At 40.8% G+C, this 22,080-nt stretch overlaps 1 protein-coding gene across 4 annotated transcripts in view; it reads left to right on the top strand.

The window, feature by feature from the left end:
* The window catches only part of brinp1 (bone morphogenetic protein/retinoic acid inducible neural-specific 1), a 364,641-nt gene that overhangs the window by 106,272 nt on the left and 236,289 nt on the right, over window positions 1-22,080 (top strand). For all 4 annotated transcript variants that reach the window (XM_072566438.1, XM_072566439.1, XM_072566440.1 and 1 more), the window contains exon 2: window positions 3,124-3,391. In XM_072566438.1, the coding sequence (XP_072422539.1) occupies window positions 3,174-3,391 (218 nt within the window). In that variant the 5' untranslated portion in view covers window positions 3,124-3,173. The remainder of the gene's footprint in view (window positions 1-3,123; window positions 3,392-22,080) is intronic.

Consider the following 22,080-nt stretch of genomic DNA (forward strand, 5'->3'; position numbering starts at 1 on the left):
TCATTAGTTCAACGTCCGACTTCAAAACTATAATGTCCTGACGTGGGAACAAGTTCTAATTGGACAGTTGGGATTTGTATTTGACAGTCAGAATGAATAAGTCTGATGGATTTGTAACCCATTATAAGAGGCGACAGTGGTTAGCTGTGCTCATTAAAGTTAAAATTGTCAACCTGTAAAATTCTTGGCCAGCCTCTTCCTTGGCTTTCTGACCCCCTGACTTGATGTCATAATTGGGGCTAGCACATGTTACTGGAATGCAACAAAAGGTAATTTTAATGCTTTCACTTGTTTCGTAATGAGGAATTGAGGGTTGACTGTTTGAGAGCCAAGTCGTTGAAATACTCCAAAGCAATACCTTTTTTTGGCTAAGGGAGATCACTGTATGGGGTGTTCTGGTGGGAATTGAACACTTAGTTGTTGCTTGCATGTTTGGTTGCGAGTTCATACTAGCATATCAATATGTCAAAGCAATATCTTAATTATAAATCAGTGTGTACAAAAAGGCTTCAAAAATAATTACACCCTGTTCCAATACAGCTGCAAAGCTGGTATCCACTCACTAATATAGAGAATTGTGCAGGTATATCTTGGGCATAGAAGGAAGATAAATCTAACCCAGCCATTTGCCACCTTTTAAATCGAATCTTCAGCATCAGCAAAGTGCGAGAAGGGGTCATTGACAATGCTGTTAGATAGCGCCTGCAAAGAAGTAACCTCACTGTGGCTCAGTTAGGATTCAACCAAGGACGAGTTGGCTCCTAATCTGACCTTGGTCCAACAAGGACAAAAAGAGTTGAACTCCAGAGGTGAGAATGACTGCATTTGACATCAATGCCCCATTTGACTAAATGTAGCTTCAAGGAACCTGAAACAAAGCTGGAATTAATGGGAATTATAGGGAAAAAAACTCTCTGCTGGGTGAAGTCATGAAGGAAGATGGTTTTGATTGTTAAAGTCAGTCATCTCAACCACTGCAGTTGTTCAGGGTAATGTCCTAGGCCCAACCATTTTCTGCTGTTTGATCAATGACCTTCCCTCTATCATAAGACTAGAAATAGAGATGATCACTAATGATTGCACAATTTTTAGCACTGTGGTTCTTGATTATTCAGATACTGAAGTTGTCCGTATCCACACGCAGCAAGTCTTGGAAAATGTGCGCTGTTTGGCTGATAAGTGGCAAGTAACATTCTCACTATTCATGTGCCAGAGAAACGGCTATCTCCAACAGCAAAACATTAACCATTGCCCATTGAAATTTACTGATGTTGCCACTGCTGATTACTACCCTGTCAACATCCGAGGTGTTGCTACTGACCAGAAACTGAACTGAACCAGACATATAAATACGGTACAAGAGCAGGTCAGAATTCAACTCCTGTCTCCCAATTGCCCATACACTATTTACCTGGTACCAATCCAGAATGTGATGGAATATTCCACATTTGCCTGGATGGGTGCAACTCCAGCAACCCTCTAGAAGCTTGATACTGTCCATGACAAAGCTGCCCGTTAATTGGCACCACATCCACCACCACGACCATCAACATTCACTCCCTTCATCATCAATGCATAATTGCAGCAGTGTGTATCATCTAGAAGATAGACTGCAGTAATGTACAAGACTCCTCCAACATCACTTTCAAATCCATGACCTCTAGCACTTTAAAGGACAAGGGCAACAAATACATAGGTAAACCACAACCTGCAGAATCTCCTCCAAGTCTGCGCCATTCTGACTTGGAACAATATTGCTGTTTCATCATTATTGTGTCAAAATCCTGGAACTCCCCGCCTAACATACCAAAAACTACTTTTTACTAGTTCAAGGAGACAGCTCACTTTCTGCCTACCTTCTGCAGGGTAACCAGGGAGGGGAAATTATTTTAAAAATACATTCCTATATGCATGTGTGTAGGTAAATAAATTATACAGCTGCTTATGGAAGGTTTTGAAGTTCCATATTGAAGTTTAGAGTTGTTCTTTACAACAAAGGAGTCCAATCAGCCCATCAAATCTGTAGAAATTCAGAATGCATCTTTCTGCAACAAAGAAGACTGAAAAACCACAGTGTCTTCAACCAATTGCAGTGTGACAAATGTTTCTGCTTTACCAGGCTTCTGTGTGAAGAAAGATTTTCCTGAGCATCCTGCCATCTCACTTCATGTAGATTTAAATTGATGACCCCCTCATCACTCATTCCTCAACCAGAGAAAATAGTCTTTCCCTCAGAATCGTAATTCTTCATTAAGTCCAAAATAAAAGCTTTACCCAATCCCCATTTGACCAGCACGATTTCACTGGAAAGAGTCCCAGTGAAAATGCATCTCCATTATTCCCAATCCCACTGTGTGTTTTCAATGCGCCATTTCTTTTCAGATTTGATGATTGGGGATTTTCATTTCTGACTACTGGATCTTCCTGGCTGCTCAAGTAAAAGATTCTTTCAGGCTTGGGACATTGTGATGTATCAGGAGCTGCATCATCTTGAGAAGTGGTGGCTGTTATCATTTGAAGCCACTTTTACAGTGATCCTGTGTAGCTGCTGAGCTAAGAGCGCCATATGTAACCTAAGTTGGATGTTGGCATCAAGATCACAGAATTGCAGCATTATTTTGGCATAGAACAAAGCCATGTTGCCCTCCATGTCTACTCTAATGTGATCATATATTCCTGTTACACATTGTTACTCTACCCAAGTAATTAATTATGTCAATGATTGAGGGCTTTACTTATGCCACTCTATAATTCCATGATACCATGTATATGACTGCTGTGATCTCTCCCTTGCTGGACCAACTTATTACCATCAGTTCTCCCTCACTAAAATCACTGGTGAGGATTTGAGAAACTCAATTTCTACAATCCAGTGAGTAGCTAAAAGTTAGGGGTGTTATTGAGGTTAGTGAAATATTGAATAGTAAAGATAAAACAAACCTAAGCTGTCACTTAAGGGTATGTGGTCTGGAAGGAAAATGGGCGAGTTCAAATGCAGCTGCTTGCTGAGCTTAAAGAAACAAGGTAAATGTGATAGAAATGACCTTTGCTCATCCCCATCTTTTCTTTGATGTTCATGCATTGAGAGATGTATTAAAAATGCTTTCTGTTATTCCCCTCCAGGACTCCACAGAATGGAGCAAGAATGAACAGAAAGTGGCTGAAAGAAAAGCATGAACTGGAGGTTTATTGAATTCATCTACCTACTGTTTATATGGGATCATATAACAGTAAAGCCTTCCCACCAGGATCCTACAGCCACCCAGAACCATGCCGCCAAGCAGTTTGATTGGCTTATATCGGACAGAGGTCCTTTCCACAACTCGAGGGGATATTTATCCTTTGTGGAAAGATATCGTCAAGGATTTACAACCAGATATAAAATATATAGGTAATTTTTACAACTTTACTTTATACATTGTTTGTGTGATGTTTGATTGTTAGGCAGTGTATGAGAGGCATCCATTTTGTATAGAATGAGCATTTTTATTTATGGAAACTGTAGGCAAAACAAACTCTAATTATTACTTTTAAATATTGCCAGGAGCCACCATTTTAAAATTGAGACTCCACATATTCCTTCATGCATTTATCTTTGTAGTATTTTAGATACCACAGCAATCTGTTGTTTTTTCTTGCCAAAAAAAACAAAATATACTTTGTTATAAGCAAAATTTTATGCTGGTTTATGGAATATATTTCAACTGTTACTGTTAGTTAGACATTGCTTGAATAGATTATTGTGTCGGCTGGAGAACCCCTTTAAGTAACAGCATTCCAACAACAGACTCTTGCCCCCACGGTGAGGATGGATGGATCATTGGGTTGGCATCGGGAATATACTCTCCATTTTCCTGTCACCTCAGAACTGAAGTTGTAAACAAGACAGACCATGGGTGACTTTGCTGCCTCATTCCCAGGAAAAGCCCTCAAGAGGTAAATAATGCCTACTCCAGAGCCCCAGATGTTCAGGCGGCAGTTACTTCAGCTCCAGGTGGGATTACAGGAAGTTGGCCTACCCAACTGGTCACCCATTGTGGGCAGTTTGTTGGTTTTAGGGTATACAAAGCAATTATGGGGTGGGGTGGGATCACTTGATTGGTTTAAGGCTTGGGAACTGGACCTCGGGCACTTTTCTACATTTGCTGTTGAATAGCCTGCCTCTTCTGTCCCTATGACCTTAATCTTACACCCCTAGTCAACACCAACAATTGTCTGTGTAGACCCTCTATCTGAGGTTCAGGGGTCAGTAAGGGGAGCGGATGTGCCATGATAATGTCCTAGCATTAGCCATAGTGTCCGTGGTGGTGCCAAGGTCTGGAGATTCTGATACACCTGAGCTCCAACCAGGGCAGGTTTGTAATCCTGGCAACAAGACCCCAGCAGCCAATCAACTGCTTGATTGATTGAAGATCCAGCAAGCTCTCTGACCCAAACAGGGGGTGAGATTCTCTTCAGGAATCTTTGGTGGGACAGTTGTGCCCCAAACCCAAACCATTGGTCAAAAGGTTCAAAAGCCTTACTTCCATTTGATGTGAATTTAGCTACCCTTTACATTTTGAAGGCTGATTGAATGTGAGCCTTTGGACATTAAGCCTTTCAGTTGCAGTAAGTACATGACTGAAATGTGAGTTCTCTTGTACAGTTCACAAGTTCTCAAAAGATATTTTCACTTCTCAAAGTTCTGTAGTGACAAAATAAATGTAAGCTTATTGACCCTCTGTTAGAGGTTCTGTTCCAGGCCACCCTGTGGTTGAGCTTTCAAACTGATTGAGGAAATGGGGGTTAAACAAGATAGGGCAACTGATTTTGGTATTTCTGGTTCACGTTTGTGCATTATGATCATGGTGTTGCATTACCAGTTTAACCATTAGGTGGTGTGCTCGTCAGCCTTGTGCAGAACGTGCAGTTTTTCTGGAGAATGTACATGTGGGAGTAGATCTTCTTGAAACCAGAGTTTAGTTTTCACAGGCTAGACATTAATGGCCATTGATTTGCTTAAAATTCAATTGTTTTGCGTCAAATATCTTTGAATCATTGTTTTGTGATTGGAAATCAATGTTTACAGAACAACACCAGATTGAACTATCGGGTAGAAATCCAAGTAATCTGGGAGCTGTCAATTATGTCTTCACACATGTAATGAAGAATTCTTTTGAAGTTGGGAAAATCGGCAGATATGAAGAATGGATGTGCAGTATCAGAGTGCTGGCTGCCCGGACTTACAATTAGAAATTCTGAGGACAATCACTCTTCTTTTCAGAAGTATAATTTCAGGCCCTGGATTTGGGATGTAGCAGGGAGGGTGAATGAACAAACAAAAACATGCAATATCACCTAAGAGGCAATGTGTTCTCTTAACTACAGGGACTAAGTAGGCCCCGGGATCCCAGTTTGGTTTTGGACATTTTAATTCTGAATTAAGTTCATTGAGTACCTCAGGTAACAATGATTCTATACTGCAGAGCATGGAAGAGACAGAGGCAATGGACTTTTTGTTTATTGATGCTGAAAATAAGATGGTGGCTTTGGATTCGCATCCACGTAAACAATTTGGGAATCTGATTGGACCTAGATGTGGCTGCTTGACTAAAAGATATTTTTACCTCCAACCATCCAAAACTAAAATAGCCTATATTTTGATTTTCTTCAAAAGCTCTGTAACTAAGTAATGGAAGTATTAAATGAAGTAAAAAGAAAAAAAAAATCAATACCCTTAAGGTTTTTGATTCAGGTTGCTTGCTGGAGGATCTAATCTTAATCTCAAATGCCTGGAAACTCTAGAGCAAAACTTAGAGGGTTAAAAAAGAAAGTTAAAGATCCTGGGATGATGTTTGAGGTTAAATTCAAGTTCCACGAGCAGTCATGGTGGGATTTGAACCTGTGTCCCCTGAGCATTAACCAAGGTGTTTAGTTGCTAATCCCGTGACATGGATTATGCTTTGCTGCTGTGTCTGCCAACTCCTGCTCCAACACAATCCCATTTGGCAGTGAGTGTTTTGTGGAACTTCTGCGAGTTTTGGCTTTGGATCCTGTTACAAAGTTGAGGCCACGGAAGTGGTTTCAGGAGCACACTTTGTTTGGGCACCATTTTTGTTGACAAATGGATCATGACATCTATTAACATGCAACACTGATGTGACACCAGCTGTGCCACTTTGCAGTTCGTACCTATAGCTGGTGCTCTCCCTAACAATGTAACAGGAGTAAAGCTGCTGGACGTATCAAACCCCCAATATTTCTTTATTCCATGGCTCCTGCACAAACAGATGCTATAAGATTTGAGAATGCAAGTAGGCTTTGCTCTGAAGGTATAGCGCAAAGTGCAGAATAGAAAGAGGCTGCACAAAGTAGAATGAGATGCTAGAAGAAGAGGGAGTCTCAGAAGGAAGCCACATTCTCCATATTCTTGACAGGACTGTTCTCCTATTTGATTCCCAGTGAGGAACAATGTGTCAGATCTCTGAACTTTCGTGGGCTCCAAGCTTGGTGTAAAGCCCTGTACTGAGTTTGTGCTGGGCTCATCCATTTCCCTGGATAATGAATGTAGGCTTTCTTGCCAATACCCTAGACATTGAGTTGTGTAATGCCATTAATCATTTGTCTCTGGGTTATCCCACAAAAGCCTCAGCTGTGACCATTGCAGCAGGACCCATGTCCAGTCTCAGTGTCCAGCATTACCCTTGCCTCTGACCCTGACAACAGTTCTGAATACCTCAACACATGCAGATCCTAACTCTATTCTAACCTATTTAAAATAAATACACAGATATGTGTCGATATCTGACTTCGTGGCCATACATATGAAATCTCACTGTGGTGCTATGTCTTCATCATTGCTCTCTTTTGCACTTCAGCCACTATGAAACCAGATTACATCTCATGGGAATTTGAAAGGAAAATGGTACAATTGAAAAGGTTGGGGAGGCTGTTGAAGGTGTGAGTTGCATATGACAACCAAAGTAGAACATGAGAATGCATATTCAACTTCAGATGAGATCATCTCCTATACTTTCAAGATTGGTGCTGGTTATGGAGTTATCAATGACCATTCCAGTAGCGTGCAGTGCTTCTTCCTCCATAGAAGTTAGAATGTGCAGGTGTACCTTTCCCCCTCGATTACTGTTGCTCTGGTTCTGCTCAGTGAGAGTTATACAATCTTGATTGATTAATTGGTCACGTACACAAACTCAGAGATGTCTGATGCTTGCAACAGTGCTCGTAGGAGAGGCTGATGAGCAGCCCACAGGTCTTGATTGATAGGTATGGTCGACAGGTGAATGTTGAGAAATGGTGTATTAAACAGAGGCTGAGACGAGAGGTGCAATCAGTAGGATATGACATTTAAAGATATGTTCATTGACCTTGATCACTCATGCAAGGTCATTGAATATCTTTCAGCATTGCATCAAAGTCATTAGGACAAGACTCCTGGCAATGACATCCTTGGCTCTCTGTTCTGTTTCTGCTTTTCAACCAATGGTTGGAGGGCCAGCTTCTCCACCAGCCTCCACCACCCCCGTAATTCATAGATAAAGAATATCTCTGCTTCTTTGCATTTTCTCTGTTGAGACCTCCAGTGTGGTACTTCCAAAAATGGGAGTGAGCTGTATATTATACCATTTCTGACTGTTTCCTAGGACAGATTGATTCACAGCACACCATTTAGCACTTGATGCAGCCCACCTTGCCCAATTGTTTGTAAACATAAAGAGTATCAGCCTAACCTTTGGACACCCGCTAATTCATGCAGTGAATGAACAATATGGTCAGGACATCTGTATAACTATATTGCACAGGTATTGCAGGACATTTATGTACAGTCATAGTTGAATCAAAAGGTGCTGGTTAATTCTACGCTGCATTCTACACCCATTTATGCAGCTGCCCAGTTTAGCCCTTGTTGAACATGTGGAGTTGATATTGTGAGAGTTTGCTGATGGTGAGAATACTTTATGTGGTACCCAATGATAAACTACTGAGCTGAAATCACATCGTGAGTTTTCTAGAACTGGTTTGAAAATGTAAAGCGATCCTATTCTTGTTTAGGCAGAGGACAAAACTTTGAGATTTGTGTTGCAGAATAAATGGCTTAAGAACCACTTACCAGTAAAGTAATGGAGTGATAATTATACTCCTGACATTTGCAGTTATAAATTCATACCTGCTGGACATTCATTAATGTTACTCCATTACACACTTTAATTTTTCTTCTAAAATCAATGTTAGATACTCTGAGGCGATGTACAGTCATAATTAAGAACTTGATGACATGCATTATTGTGATTAATGCATTTCTAAATTGGATTTAGATGCAGCAATGTGCACTGAGTCATTAGAACTGAGTGCAGTAGCTTAGTGTCTGCATGCATTCAGCCTTGGAAAAGGAAATCTGAGAAACTGGAATAAAAAAAAGTTGGCAGCTCAACCTGGCAAAGATTCTAAAAGACACTTGAAAATTTGTAGTTACATTAAAAATGTCAGAGCGAAGTAAATTGTTGTTTACTGGTTTACCCAAGAATTTCTCACTTTGAGGAGTGGAAAAATGAAACAAACATAATGCAGTGTGGAATATGCATCCATCATCAATTTATTTTTAAAGAGAGAAGGATTTGAAGCCTGTGCCTTAGTTTACCTTAGTCCCTTTAAACAACTTTGCATTTGATCATTTGATACATTTCCCATGATTTTGGAATTGGTTGAAATTCAGTTAAGCGTTGAAGATGTTCGAGATTTTATTTTGTGTATCAAAATGCTTCAAACTAACTCAGCAGCAGCTGCATTCTTTCACTGGGAGTCTAACCGCAAATATGTCATGTTGATTTGTGGACTGACTCCCTTTTCAGGCATCCACCTATTATCCAACCATTTATAAGTCAAAGCTTTTTGACCACCACTATCATCATAGTAATTTATACGTTTGATCCTGTCTTAATCCTGTCACAAAGACTTGTTTTCGATGGCAATAAAATCGTGACCTACTACAATTATCTTTTTAGGAGACAAAAAATGAGATGTGGAAAATCTGATGGCTGAATTGGTCACTCAGGTTAACTTGACTGCCTGCTTAAGTAAAGTTGCAAAACATGATTGGACTAGTCAGTGCAGCAAGAAAGTGGCCAATTGTTTGATTCAGCCACTTTGTGCAGTTCACCGCATTGCAATGCTAAATGTGCTCATTTATTGTTTTGAGTGAAAGCCAAATTCATCCAGTGACTCTCTTTGACCTTAGCACTTCTAGGAATGCGGTGATTAAAAAGTTCACAAGTGAAGCAATCAGCCTGGGGAACATTCATCCTAAATTATCCAATGCACCAGTCTTTATTCTCCAATGGGTTTCTTTGGGATGAAAGTGAATTTTTAAAGGATGCACTTGTTTTGAGTCTATTTAGTGGACCACACCAAATAAATGAATTTATAACTGCATTACCTCTGCTCACCACCAACAATCCTCAATCCTGTCACTGTTTGAGCAAAATGTTGGCAATCTGACTGTTAGCATAAAGCATTCGTGATTAGCGTTAAAGGGATGGTTCTAACTAAAAGAGAGAATTTGGCATTGTGTCCAATGAGGAAGCCAAAATAAAAAAAAAGGATTCTGAAATGACAATCTAACTCATCTCAAATTAACAGACTTGCCATTTCACTGTAGAAAAAGGGATGGGTAATCAATCTGTTCTCAGAATACCAATTAACGTTGGAAGGAAGCTGTATATGTTCCTATCAACAAGGTTTCTCATCTTCTGCCATATTGGTCATTACTAAGGAATCAGGAAATTTGGCAGATAATGAATAGGCAAATCCAGCTGGCAGGTTCATTTATGGCACTGCTTGTGGACCAGAGGTGCATTTTGTCCAGGGTCAATGAGTTTATTCACAACCATTCCATTCACTTTCACTATATGGACTGGCACCATTTTGTCATAGTGATACCATTGTGACTACCCTGTCCCATCAGAAACATCTAACTTCCTCTCCTTCATCCCTCATCTCACCCTAATCTCACTCTGACCTGACACCACTTGATTTTCCAACCCCCATGATCATCTTGGATTCTCCCAAGTAGATTCCATCCACCATGATTTCTACTCAATAACTGACGAATCTTGATCTTGTGATCTTGGGTGCTTTCTTGTGACTGTCTTGTGCCTGATAAACAGCCAAGCCAGTTAATCAACTTGGCTTCTAGATAGGAATCTGTTCAAAAGGAAATAATGGAATTACTCCATTTACTCTGAAACTTGTCCCACTACATACTGAGGTCTAAGCGTCTGTTACACAGGAACAATCCAATATATGTCAATAAGTATCTTAACTTCCTGTATGTAAATAAGAAACTTCTAAGAAATGTAAGGGATGTGATCAGTAAAAATAGCTAATTACTGAATTTTCTTCATAAATTGATGTTGTCCAGATAGTTGTGATCCTTTAGCCATACATATTGGTGAGCCACCATTTGATATAATTGCCAATCTATTCGAAAAAAGTTTCCTTTTTCACCTGGAAGGCTACCTGAGGGGCTCTCCTGAGAAGTAGTGATTTGAGTCTGACTCCACTGATGCCACTTTAACCTGGCACTGTGAAGTATAAGTTGCCATCTCAAGCAGAGCCATGATTTCCATTTCTACTCCACATAACATTCAAAGAAAGACATTGCAAAAACTTTCACGTGGAAAATGAGGACACAGCTGATAACTTACAGGGATTTAGGTTCCAGATGTGAGTTTTGAAGACGATTTCGCAAGTTGTTTATAGCTGAGAAAGAGGAAGGAAGTTTCAGAGACCTAACCTAACAATAATTTAAGCTCATGGCAGACGGTTTGTGTGTTAGAGCTGGGTTTAGAATGTGGCATATTGTGAAGTTGGTGTGTGTAAAATTGTAAAATGGGGGAAAGCATCGTGTGGTCCCTTTAAAAGATGGTGTTTTTGTTTCAGTGCTTAGAGTTAAAATGGATGTCTGAACAGCAGTTTAAAGTGTAGGTATTCAGCGCCGAATTAAAGCATTTTGTATGGAACAGACGAGCAACATTTTTACCAAGTCTTTTCAAATTTAGCCAATCAACTTAAACCAAACACTTACCTACCAAGAACCTATTACATTTAAATCTGATAGTTTTGACAAACTAGAACCAATCCAATTGTAAAAGTATCAATAGGTTATCTAGATATAAAAGATGAGGACGTTTAGAAAATCAGTCAGAGCCAACTGCGATCTGAAACAATAACAACTTCCAGCTGTCAGGGAAAGCTAATTAATAAAGGTACTGCAGCACTCTTAGCTAATATTCCAGACAGCAGCGTTCACCGAGAGAACATTCCTGCTACAAGAATTTGATGGAGAAAGGCATTCCTGAAAGAAGATCAGCAAAGAGGGGGCAGAGTATTCCCAAAGATGTATCCTAGCTGTAATCTTGAGAAACTAAATTCCATTGTTTTATTATGTAAGTTGAACGTGTATTTTGTTGGAACAGCATATCATTAGGATTTTGTTCTATTAGCAAATAGTTAATAGTTAGGAATTGTTCGGTTGGTTAGTAGTGCTGTTCATTTGTTCCCTGTTGGAGGTGGATAAATAAATTGTCACTTGTTGATTATAGAGTGAGTGAAAAGGTTTTGTTTCATGTCATTCAACCACTCCTTTATAACAGATTGTGGGGCGGCAGAGGGCATGGGAGTGTGAGGGGTAGGTTATACCCTTATCACATTTCTTTTAACAGATTATGGGGCGAAGTGAGCCTCTCTGGGTGTTTCAGTTTGAGTTATCAGAGGGGGATCTGCTTTATAACCGGTGACTAAGAAATAATGCTGGTGAATAGATCTTCATATAACGTTATTAACAACTCATGTACAGACATATGTGACAACATCAAATGTTACTGGAAGAGATTTTGGAGTTAATTAAAGGTTTCTAAATTTCCAGTGTACACTTGACCCAAAACTTTGCAGCAGCATTGAAGTTCAGCATTTCTACCTGTGTTACCGTGGAATGTGAAGATCTGGATATTTGCAATCACATTGTGATGCTTTCATTTTTAGCCTGACTTGGAGTGTGTGAAGAAAGGAAGCTGAACAGCTTCTTTGTGGGCCATCAACAGCTGTGCTTTCAAAGAGGGAAAAAAAACATGAGCTGTTCTTCCTCACACTCGTAACAGTGTCTTCTCTTTTTCCCAATTCAAAATAAACCTGACTCAGCCAGTCAATCTGGTGAACAGCTGAGCTGAACAGAAAGGTCCTGGGTTGGATTCAAGTCTTTGCTATAATTGTTGATTGTATCCTGGACACTGATGCGACAATTGTCCTTCCATCCTTAAATAGGGATGAGAAAAATCAGCTTGGCTTCCATGGTTCAGGGATAACTGAATATAATGTGTGTAGACAATGAATGAAATGAGGCTGGATTTGGTCGTCATGTCCCCCCCAGTTTGAGTGACATTGCCCATGTTCACTATCCAGACTCCGATAAGTGACGGTCCATGGGGTATGACACCTGCGGGCACCTGGGGCATGTGGAACTCTATGTCAGCATGAAGATGCCATCTTCAGGAGAAGGGAGATTAATGAATGAAAATAGATTTGAGAAAATTCAGAGAAAGGGCAGGCATTTATCCAATGATGATTTTTGCAATCTTCAGGGTTTCTTGAACGTTTTATTAGCAAATGCTATACTTTGTTTTTCTGACATGATGTGAGGAAATGTAACTTAAATTAATTTATGGGTCCAATGGCATTTTTGAGGAAGAAGAAGTGGGTTATTCTTGGTCGTTGAGTTAATATTCACCCTCAATCAATATTACTGAAAACAGGTTATCTCTATATATGTCCCATTATAAGTGCTTTGATGTAGCTGTGTGTAAGGTTCTGAGCACACTGCCCATGTTGACAAGTACATTTGCTTACTCTGTCCATCCCTGCAACATCAACTTGCATCCAAACTGCAGGGCATTGAACCACTATCCTGATGTGACAGGTGGTGTGACTGCCCAAGGATTTTTAAGGCAAGTGCATTAGTAATATTGAAGAGGAGTTGGTCATTCAGCCTTTTGTATCTTTAATGCCGTTCACTCAGAGTTGAAGATGAATATTCGATTTGTCTTTTTGACCAGTATTTCACATGTGTGCCACATTTGGGCGGCACAGTGGCACAGTAGTGAGCACTGCTGCCTCACAGCGCCAGAGACCCGGGTTCAATTCCCGCCTCAGGCGACTGACTGTGTGGAGTTTGCACGTTCTCCCCGTGTCTGCGTGGGTTTCCTCCGGGTGCTCCGGTTTCCTCCCACAGTCCAAAGATGTGCAGGTTAGGTGAATTGGCCATGCTAAATTGCCCGTAGTGTTAGGTAAGGGGTAGGTGTAGATGTAGGGGTATGGGTGGGTTATGCTTCGGCAGGGCGGTGTGGACTTGTTGGGCCAAAGGACCTGTTTCCACACTGTAAGTAATCTAATCTAATCTAATCTAAAAAGTAATCTAATCTAAGGTCTGGCAACACCCAAAGCATCTCGTAGCTTCACCGGGACTTCCGAAATTGGCTCGACAAAACCATTTTTATGAGCTGGAGAACCCCTCAATCTTTACCAACTTTCAGGCCCATGGTTCACTCCTAATAAGGTTTCCTCAGTTCATGACCCATGCATTCAGTAGATGTCATTGTTTAAAGGGTACAGTAATGCATCTCGCCGGGTAACTCATTTTAGCATAAAAACAAATTGTTCATGAATAACTTCTTTTTCCTTTCAAAGTTCTTCTTGGATCCACAGTGGGATGCCTCACACATTCATGAAGTTTTGTCATTTTCTTTTCTATTCTACTGCTCCAACCTTTGCAAATAATTGTGCTGCCTAACATCTGCTAAGCTTTGGTAATTCGCTACTTTTCATTGGACAGCACATCACAATGGGATGCTCTCTGTTATATGAAGGTTCCAATATATAATGGATTGCTGGTCTTTCACATCTGTTTCCCCTCATCTCACAGTAGAGGGGAGATACCTCATTCACTCGGGCAATTAGTCACTCTTTGGTGAACCATTATTACCATTGATGATATAGCTTTCTCTTTGTATAGCATTTTTAGCAGGGGAAAACTGAACCACTGCAGGAAATATAGGACAGGTGACCAAATTCTTGGTCAAAAAAGTATCTTGCAATGAGTGGCTTAAAGGAGGAGAGGAGAGGTGGAAGGGATTTAGAGTGGGAACTCCAAAATCTAGCGCCGAGGAAACCAAAGGCGTGCTTTCCAATTATTGAGCTATTAAAATACTGGATGCACAACAGACTAGAATTGAACGAGTCTAGAAATTGCAGGGCAATGCTGGGCTGAAGGAGATTTGAGAGAGAGGGATGGAGGAGTAAAGCAACAGAGAAATCTGTAAAGGAAGACAGTACTTGATTATAGCAAATGTTTCGAACAGCTGCAATAAATATTTATTTTTGAAGAAAATTTGGGTTCACCAGTTCACCTGGTCTTGTTGATGACAAATTCACTGGATTGCTGGGGAACATCTGTACGGCAACAAGTGACCAGTGACCTCCGCTGGAATTACAACTCTTCACACCGACGACTGGAGTTTTGTTCCTGAGTTGGTGGAATGGAGTAGGTGAAGTTCCTGGCTCCATAAACCCAACTCGGGAGAATATGTCACATTTTGGTTTCAGGATAGTCGGTGTTAGTGGGATCACTGCACCCGAAAAGAGCCACAAGGTCTGTAACTGACCTGTGGGAAATGTCGACCCACAGTGCTTCAGCATTTTGCCTCAGCTTTTAAATAAAACACAATTTTTTTTAGTCCTTACTCTCTCATTACCCACTCCCAACAACCCATACTCCAGTCATACATCCATACTGCGTTATGCCCATCACACACTCCACACACCTTCCATACCAACCAAGGCCTCCCACCCTCAAAGCATCACCGGGACTTCTGAAATTGGCTCGACAGCACCATTTTTATGAGCTGGAGAACCCCTCAATCTTTACCAACTTTCAGCCCCATGGTTCATTCCTAATGAGGTTTCCTCAGTTCATGACCCATACATTCAGTAGATGTCATTGTTTAAAGGGTACAGTAATGCATCTCGCCGGGTAACTCATTTTAGCATAAAAACAAATTGTTCATGAGTGTTGGCATTAATGTTTAACTTATTTTGGCAGGCTGTATTCATTACTTATACAGTAGCTTCAGCATGGTTCACAAAATCAAAACACTTAGTGAAACTATGAGGAAATGAGGCCTACTTGATGAGACTTACATTTGCTATGGTTGGCAGCCAGTTCTTATTGGAAGTTCTACCTTGAAATAGGCAAGCAGAAAAAAAAAACAACTGATTGAAAGGTTGAAATAATTGGTCATATGTCAGGAATCAACTTTGATCAAATTAACTACTTTGCATCAACTCGATGGATGTCATCAGAACATGAAGTGGCATTTGAAGGAGAAAACTCAATTTGTTAGTCTATTTTATTGTTGAAAATATACTTCAGCCTCACTGCAATAATAATGCAAAGACATATTCAAAATATGTTCACATTTTTATCAAAAAAAAACAATATTTTAATGTTGTAGAGATGTACAGCGTGGAAACAGAGCCTTTGGTCCAACTTGTCCATGCCAACCAATATCCCAACCTAATCTAGTCCCATTTGCCTGCATTTGGTCCATATCCCTCTAAATTCTTCCTATTCATGCACTCATCCAGATGCTTTTTAAATGTTGCTATTGTACCAGACTCCACCACTTCATTCCATACATGCACTATCCCTCCTGTGTAGAGAACGTTTACCCTCAGGTCCCTTTTAAATCTTTCCCCTCTCACCCTAAACCTGTGCCTTCTAAGTTCTATTTACCCTGTCCATGCCACTTATGATTTCATAAATGTGATTTCATGCTAAACTGCAAACTTTCCTGGCATTGAATTTGCTAAAGCATATTCCATGTGAACATTCCTTTACTGAAACATCGTACTATCTTTAGTTTGCTGGCTGGTCTGACCAGTGTCACACCAGGAGCTACAGTGAGTGATAATAGATGCTCCAAATTTCATAATCTCATACTGCCTGATTTGACATAAGTTGGTAGGGTTTTCAAGTTGACACTCAACGTGCTTAATCACATAATAAATGCATGGCCTGAGATAGAACCTGAACCAGCAACTTCTGCCTCAGAGGAGGGGATGCTGCCCACTTTGCCACAAGAGTTAACATAACATTAGAGGACTCCTCCCATCCACACCTCCCCCCAACCCCTACCTTGAGTTTGGCTGTCTCCTGTTCTTTGGAGTTTGGCAAAAGTTATAGACCCCAAGATGTGGCATGTGCTATCGTACACTGAGGTTCGCTAGCATGTGGGTAGCACTGGAGATGATGAAAAAAGAATTTACAAGAATGACACAAGAGTGTTTGTATTTGGAGGAAAGAGCAAAACCAGAAGCCACCAAAATATAGCCATCAAGAAATCCAAGAGGGAATTTAGAAGAATTCTCTTCATCCAGAGATTGGCGAGGGCATGAATCTTGCTACAATGGCAAGTAGTTAGAACATAGAACATTACAGTGCAGTATAGACCCTTTGGCCCTTGATGTTGCGCCAACCTGTGGAACCAATCTGAAGCCCCTCTATACTACACCATTCTATTTTCATCCATATGTTTATCCAATGACCATTTAACTGCCCTTAATGTTGGAATTTGATGTAAATAGATTTATTTAAGGGAAGCTCAGCATGCATGTAAAGTGAGAAGTTAGTAGAGAACTGTACTGGTAAAGTTTTAGTAGACTATAATTGCCAGGACAGTCTTTTTTATTTCATTAATTTGCTGATGTACTTCATATTTGATGCAATATGAGCCAAAATCAGTCAGTTCTTGTGCATTCACTTATAAATAGCAGATGTAAATGCTCCCAAATACAAAGACTTGAGCATGGAGAGAATGAAGAAAAGATTTGCAACCATTATACCAAAATGAGCTATGTCAGTTATGCGGCAACATGAGAGGAGTTGGACTTGCTGTTCTTCCAGCAGAGATATTTAAGGTGAGATTTGACAGAAGTATTCAATGTCCTAAATTTTCACATGGAGTAATTTAAGAAATTCGCTGTTACTGCCAGGAGAATCGATAACTAGAAGTTGCACGTTTAAGATAATTGGCAAAGCTAAATAGAGGTGAACGAAGCGGAATATATTTTATGCAATGACTTGTTATAATTGGAAATACATTGCCTGAAAGGGCAGTGAAAGCAATCATAACTTTCAAGTGGAAATTGGATAAATACTTCAAAAGGAAACATTTGCAGAACTGTGGGGAAGAACAAAGCATTATCCCGGACACGGTGAACTGAATTGTCTTCCTTAGCACTGTAAAGGTCTAGGAAGGTGGACTGCATTTTCCCTGGTCTGTAGAGATGGGATTGGAAGTGGAGATGGTGCTGGAGAAAGGAACTACTTTGGTGCAGCTGACTGAGGCATTCCCAAACCTAATGATTATTCCAAATGCATGCTGGGAAAGGGGTCAGCTAATTTGCATCATTAAGAGTCCAATTCATGGTCATTTTCTGCTGGTATTTTATCAGTACTAGAGTGGCCTCCCACTATATTGTGAAGTGGTAAGTATAATGTTCATTTGTCCTGCATTTGATTAGGTGACAGTTTGGTTTACAATGAACGTGCATTGTATTTGATTGGTTCAGTATGCATGTGGACTCAGAGAACAAGGAAACAAACTTTGATAAACATTGAAAGTTGAAGCTGAAGCATGAAGTAGACATTTTAATAGATTGTGTCAAACACATGTAAATTAAGTTCCTGTACACATAGAAATTGGTGTTATCTCTGCACCGTCCAGAGTCTTATGAATTATATGACAGCGAGGCCACAGCACTGTCTGAGAATAAATTTGATGGAAGGTTTGTTTTCAGCATGATGGCCCAATTGTCTTTGAGTCTCTTCAGTTTATAGTTTCAGTGCAGGGAGCTGAGAACAACTTCATGTTGAGGCACCCTCGCTCTAACCTTCTTGCCTTGGTCCCCTCACCCCCCTATTTGGGATTGCCAGCCTGTCTTTGTGCAGGGTCTCTGAATGGGCTTGAAGGATTGGGAGCCCATCCCCCATCTTTAAGGTGCACCAACAACTTGGGAAACTCAGGCTCTCATTTGACCCGAATTCTGAATGCAGTCAAATTATGGAGAGTGAATCGAAACAGAAGAAGTGAGAGAAAGAAAGTGGGTGGAGGAGCGCATTGTTCAAGAGAAGTGCCACTAGATTGGTGATAGAGAGGAATATTTGAGCAAGGGACGTTCAGGAAACAGGTGGATCACAGCTGAAGGAGTACAGCTGACATTCAGAGAGTAGGAATGTGAGAAATGAGTCATTCTCAAAGTACTATGAAGGCCCTTTCAACAAGAAGGTGTCACAAAAGTCGTGAGGGATTTAAAGTTGAACATGAGAAATGTGAAGCTCATGTTTTATGACATGAAGAGCCAGGAATCATCTTGGCATGAGCTGTACATGCAAATATTATCCAGTAATCACCCTGACTAAAACAAGTACTGGAGCAAACATATCTGGATACTCACATACAAGTAACATCCTGTGCTCATAAGGTGCTATGATATCATAATTCTTAGTTCTTTTTTGTCTTTAATTTCACTTGAATATGAGGAATAGCTATCCCTTTGGGCTGAAATTTATTTGGCACTCTGGAGCAGGAGAGCAGATAGGGAGAGCTTTAAGTTTAAACAGTACCCCCACTCCTCCCTCAGGCTGGGCCGTGGTGATCAAGGGTGTTGGGAATGTATTGGGTACTCTGCCCAACCATGGTCCACTAGAGGCCCTTAAGTGGCATTTAGTGCCCACTTAATGGACCTTCTGTCACTGATGCTGCCATTTAAAGTGCGGTGGGTGAGGCCTGTGCCCACAGCGTTGGCTGGCATCTTGAACTCTGCAGTCCGCTGGTGACGTGAACTGGGTGGTTTCTTCCTGGGCACCCTGTGTAAATCCATGACACTCCCCACCACTGCCCTTTGATAAATCTGGGTCTCTGTACGTCTACTCTGCCATGTGCACAATGCTCCTCACCAGGTACCTCTCTATCCAGGGCTTCCTGCAATGCCAGCAGTGACCACTGATCCTGTTGTGATATGGAGCTGGTAGCCCCCAGTTGTTTGGCAGCTCCATGATGCAGGATCGCCCTCAATAGTGGTGGTGGGAAGATCCGCATCGTACTTACAAAGGGCTATTGCCTAAAAACTGAAAAGAAAGGCTGCCGTGTAAATGGAGGTGACCCTCCCCCAGACTGTGAGCTGGAGTGATGGGAACCCAACCTCAGCATACAATTCAAACAAAATGCAATCTGTGCAGAGGTAAACTGCCCATCTTAATTATTCCCTCGTAACCTCCCGCCAGCTATCCATCATCTGGGATGTCAGTGGTGGTAATGAGGAAAGAATAGCTGATCCTAATCACTTCGGACTGCTGTGTGTACCTCTACACGCCATGCACACTTTCCCATCCTATCTGCCTGAGTCACATTCTTTCTCTCGCTTTGTGTAGTCATTACAAATGTTGTGAGATTATGGAGTTCATTTCTCAATATGCAGTAACACTTGTTTTCCTTTTTAATCTGTGTTTCACTTTAGGAGGATACAAGTGTTTAAGCATATGTGTAGGATTTCTCATCACTTTCGAAGCTGATGTGGATTTGATTAATGATGGAGTCCACTTCCATTTCCCTCAGTTTTTCCCATGTCCCCAGCCAATTTTCCAGATCCGCTCCCTTAGGCAGATGCTCCAACTGATATTTCTCCCCTGAGGAAAGGGGGGAGGTCAGTGCCTAAACTTTTAGTGCTCTCCCCATCTGCTGTTGTGCTCCTGAGTGCCAAATAAACTTCAGCCCAAAGGGATTGTTATTCCTCTTTATTCCATGACCTCTTCCTCATCCTTAGGAACATAGAACAAGAGTCAGCTACTGAACCTATCAAGCCTGCACCATTAATCAATCCCATCACAGCTGATCATACAGTTTCTTACACCATCTTCATATCCCTTGATGTTATTTCTCCCCAGAAACCTAGCGGTTTCTGTCTTGATTCCTTCTCATTGATTGAATTCTCACAAACCTCTCAGGAAGAAACTTCCAAAGATTTATTGCCCACTAAGTGAAGAAATGCCTCTTCATCTCAAACTTCAATGACCCATCCCTTAATCCCGAGATAATGTTCCCTGGATTTTGTCTCAGGAGATGCATCATTTCTATGTTTGTGCTGTCATGACTGAAATAATTTTGTAACTTTCAATGAGGTTTTCCTTCATTCTTTGAAACTCTAGGGAAAACAGACCCAATGTCCTCAATCTCTCTTCGTGAAACAAACTTGCCATTTATTTGGTGCAATTTTCATCTCCTCACTATAGGGAGGATGTGATTGCAGAGGAGATTCACCAGGATGCTGCTTGGTATGGAGCACTTCTGCCCTGAAGAGAGACTGGAAAAGCCTTTTCTTCAGAGGAGTGGAGGGTGAGGAACATTGACAGGATGAATACAAAGCAGTTGTTCCTTTTAGCTGAAGGATCAATAACAAAGGGGCAGAATTTTGAGGTGAAAGGCAAAATACTTAGAGGGGATTTGTGGAAAAGACTTTTCACCCAGAGGTGTTGAGGGTCTGGAATGCACTGCCTGGGGGGCTAGTTGAGGCGGGCAACTTCACAACCTTTTGAAAATACTTGGATGAGCACTTGAAATGTCATAGAGGTCGAGGTTATGGTTCTAGTGCTGGAAAATGCAACCAGTGTAGATTTAATGTAGCATTGGCACTGCAGATTTGATGGGCTGAAAGGCCTCATCTGTATTGTATGACTTTAGGGTCTGAGTGATTGAGCTGGTGAACCTGCATTTCACTGTTACTTACATCCCTCCTTAAGATAAAGGTCAAAACTGTACACAATACTTTTGTCTAATCAACAATTGCACCAAGACATCTTACTCCTGTACACAAACACCTTTGCCATGAAGGCCAACATACCACTTGTGTTTCCAATTGCTTGCTGCAAGAATTTTGTAACTTTCAATGCTGTTTTCCTTCATTCTTTGAAACTCTTGGGAATACAAACCCAGTCTTCTCAATCTCTCCTTGTGAAATAAACTTGCCATTTCTTGTATGTAGTTCTCGTCTCCTCATTGTAGGAAGGATATGATTGCATTCGATGGATTGCAAAGGAGATTCACCATGTTTTCCTGAGGCATGTTACTTCTGAAAAATCTCTTGCCTCACCGATGTTTCTCTTCACTCAGTGTTGTCAGCAGCAAATCCCATTCACTTTGTTGTTGCAGTGAGATAGAACAATCTGTCAAAGTATATCCTATGCAACATTCTCAGCCCTAGAGCCATTCATTCACTATGAATGGGATATGCGACCTGTCTTCCTTCGGTTTTTCCATAAGCAGTTCAGAGAAAGGAAGCTTATTGGACTAATACCTGGAAGAGTGGATATATTTATGAGGAAAGGCTAAACAGACCAGGCTTGTATCCTCTGAGATTTAGACAAACCAGTTAGAGATCCTGAGGGGATTTGACTGGGTGGATGGTGAGAAGATATTTCCTGTTGTGTGAGAGTCCCGAACCAGGGGTCATTGTTTGAAAATAAGGGGTCACGCATTTTAAACAGAGACGAAGAAGCAATTTTTTTTCTCTCTGTGAGGATTGTGATTTGTTTTGATTTGATTTATAAATATCACATGTACCAAAATACAGTGAAAAGTATTGTATTGTGTGCTAATCAGTCAAATCATACCTTACGTAAGTACTTCAGGGTAATAGAACAGAATGCAGAATTACAGATAGACAGAAGGTGCAGAGAAAGATCAACTCTTAATATGAGAAATCCATTTCATAAGTTGGAAAACAGCACGGAAGAAGCTGTTCTTAATTCTGATTGTAATCTAGTGTGAGCCCCTTCCTCAAAGGCATTGGATGCAAAATATTTAAATATTTTTAAGGCACAGGTAAATAGATAGGTTCTGATGACCAGAGGAATGAAAGATTGTCGGGGGTATGCAGGAATATAGAGTTGAGGTTAAAATCAGCTAAGCCATGATCTCA

Source organism: Chiloscyllium punctatum, chromosome 49, assembly GCF_047496795.1.
Source record: "Chiloscyllium punctatum isolate Juve2018m chromosome 49, sChiPun1.3, whole genome shotgun sequence".
Taxonomy (NCBI): Eukaryota; Metazoa; Chordata; class Chondrichthyes; order Orectolobiformes; family Hemiscylliidae; genus Chiloscyllium; species Chiloscyllium punctatum.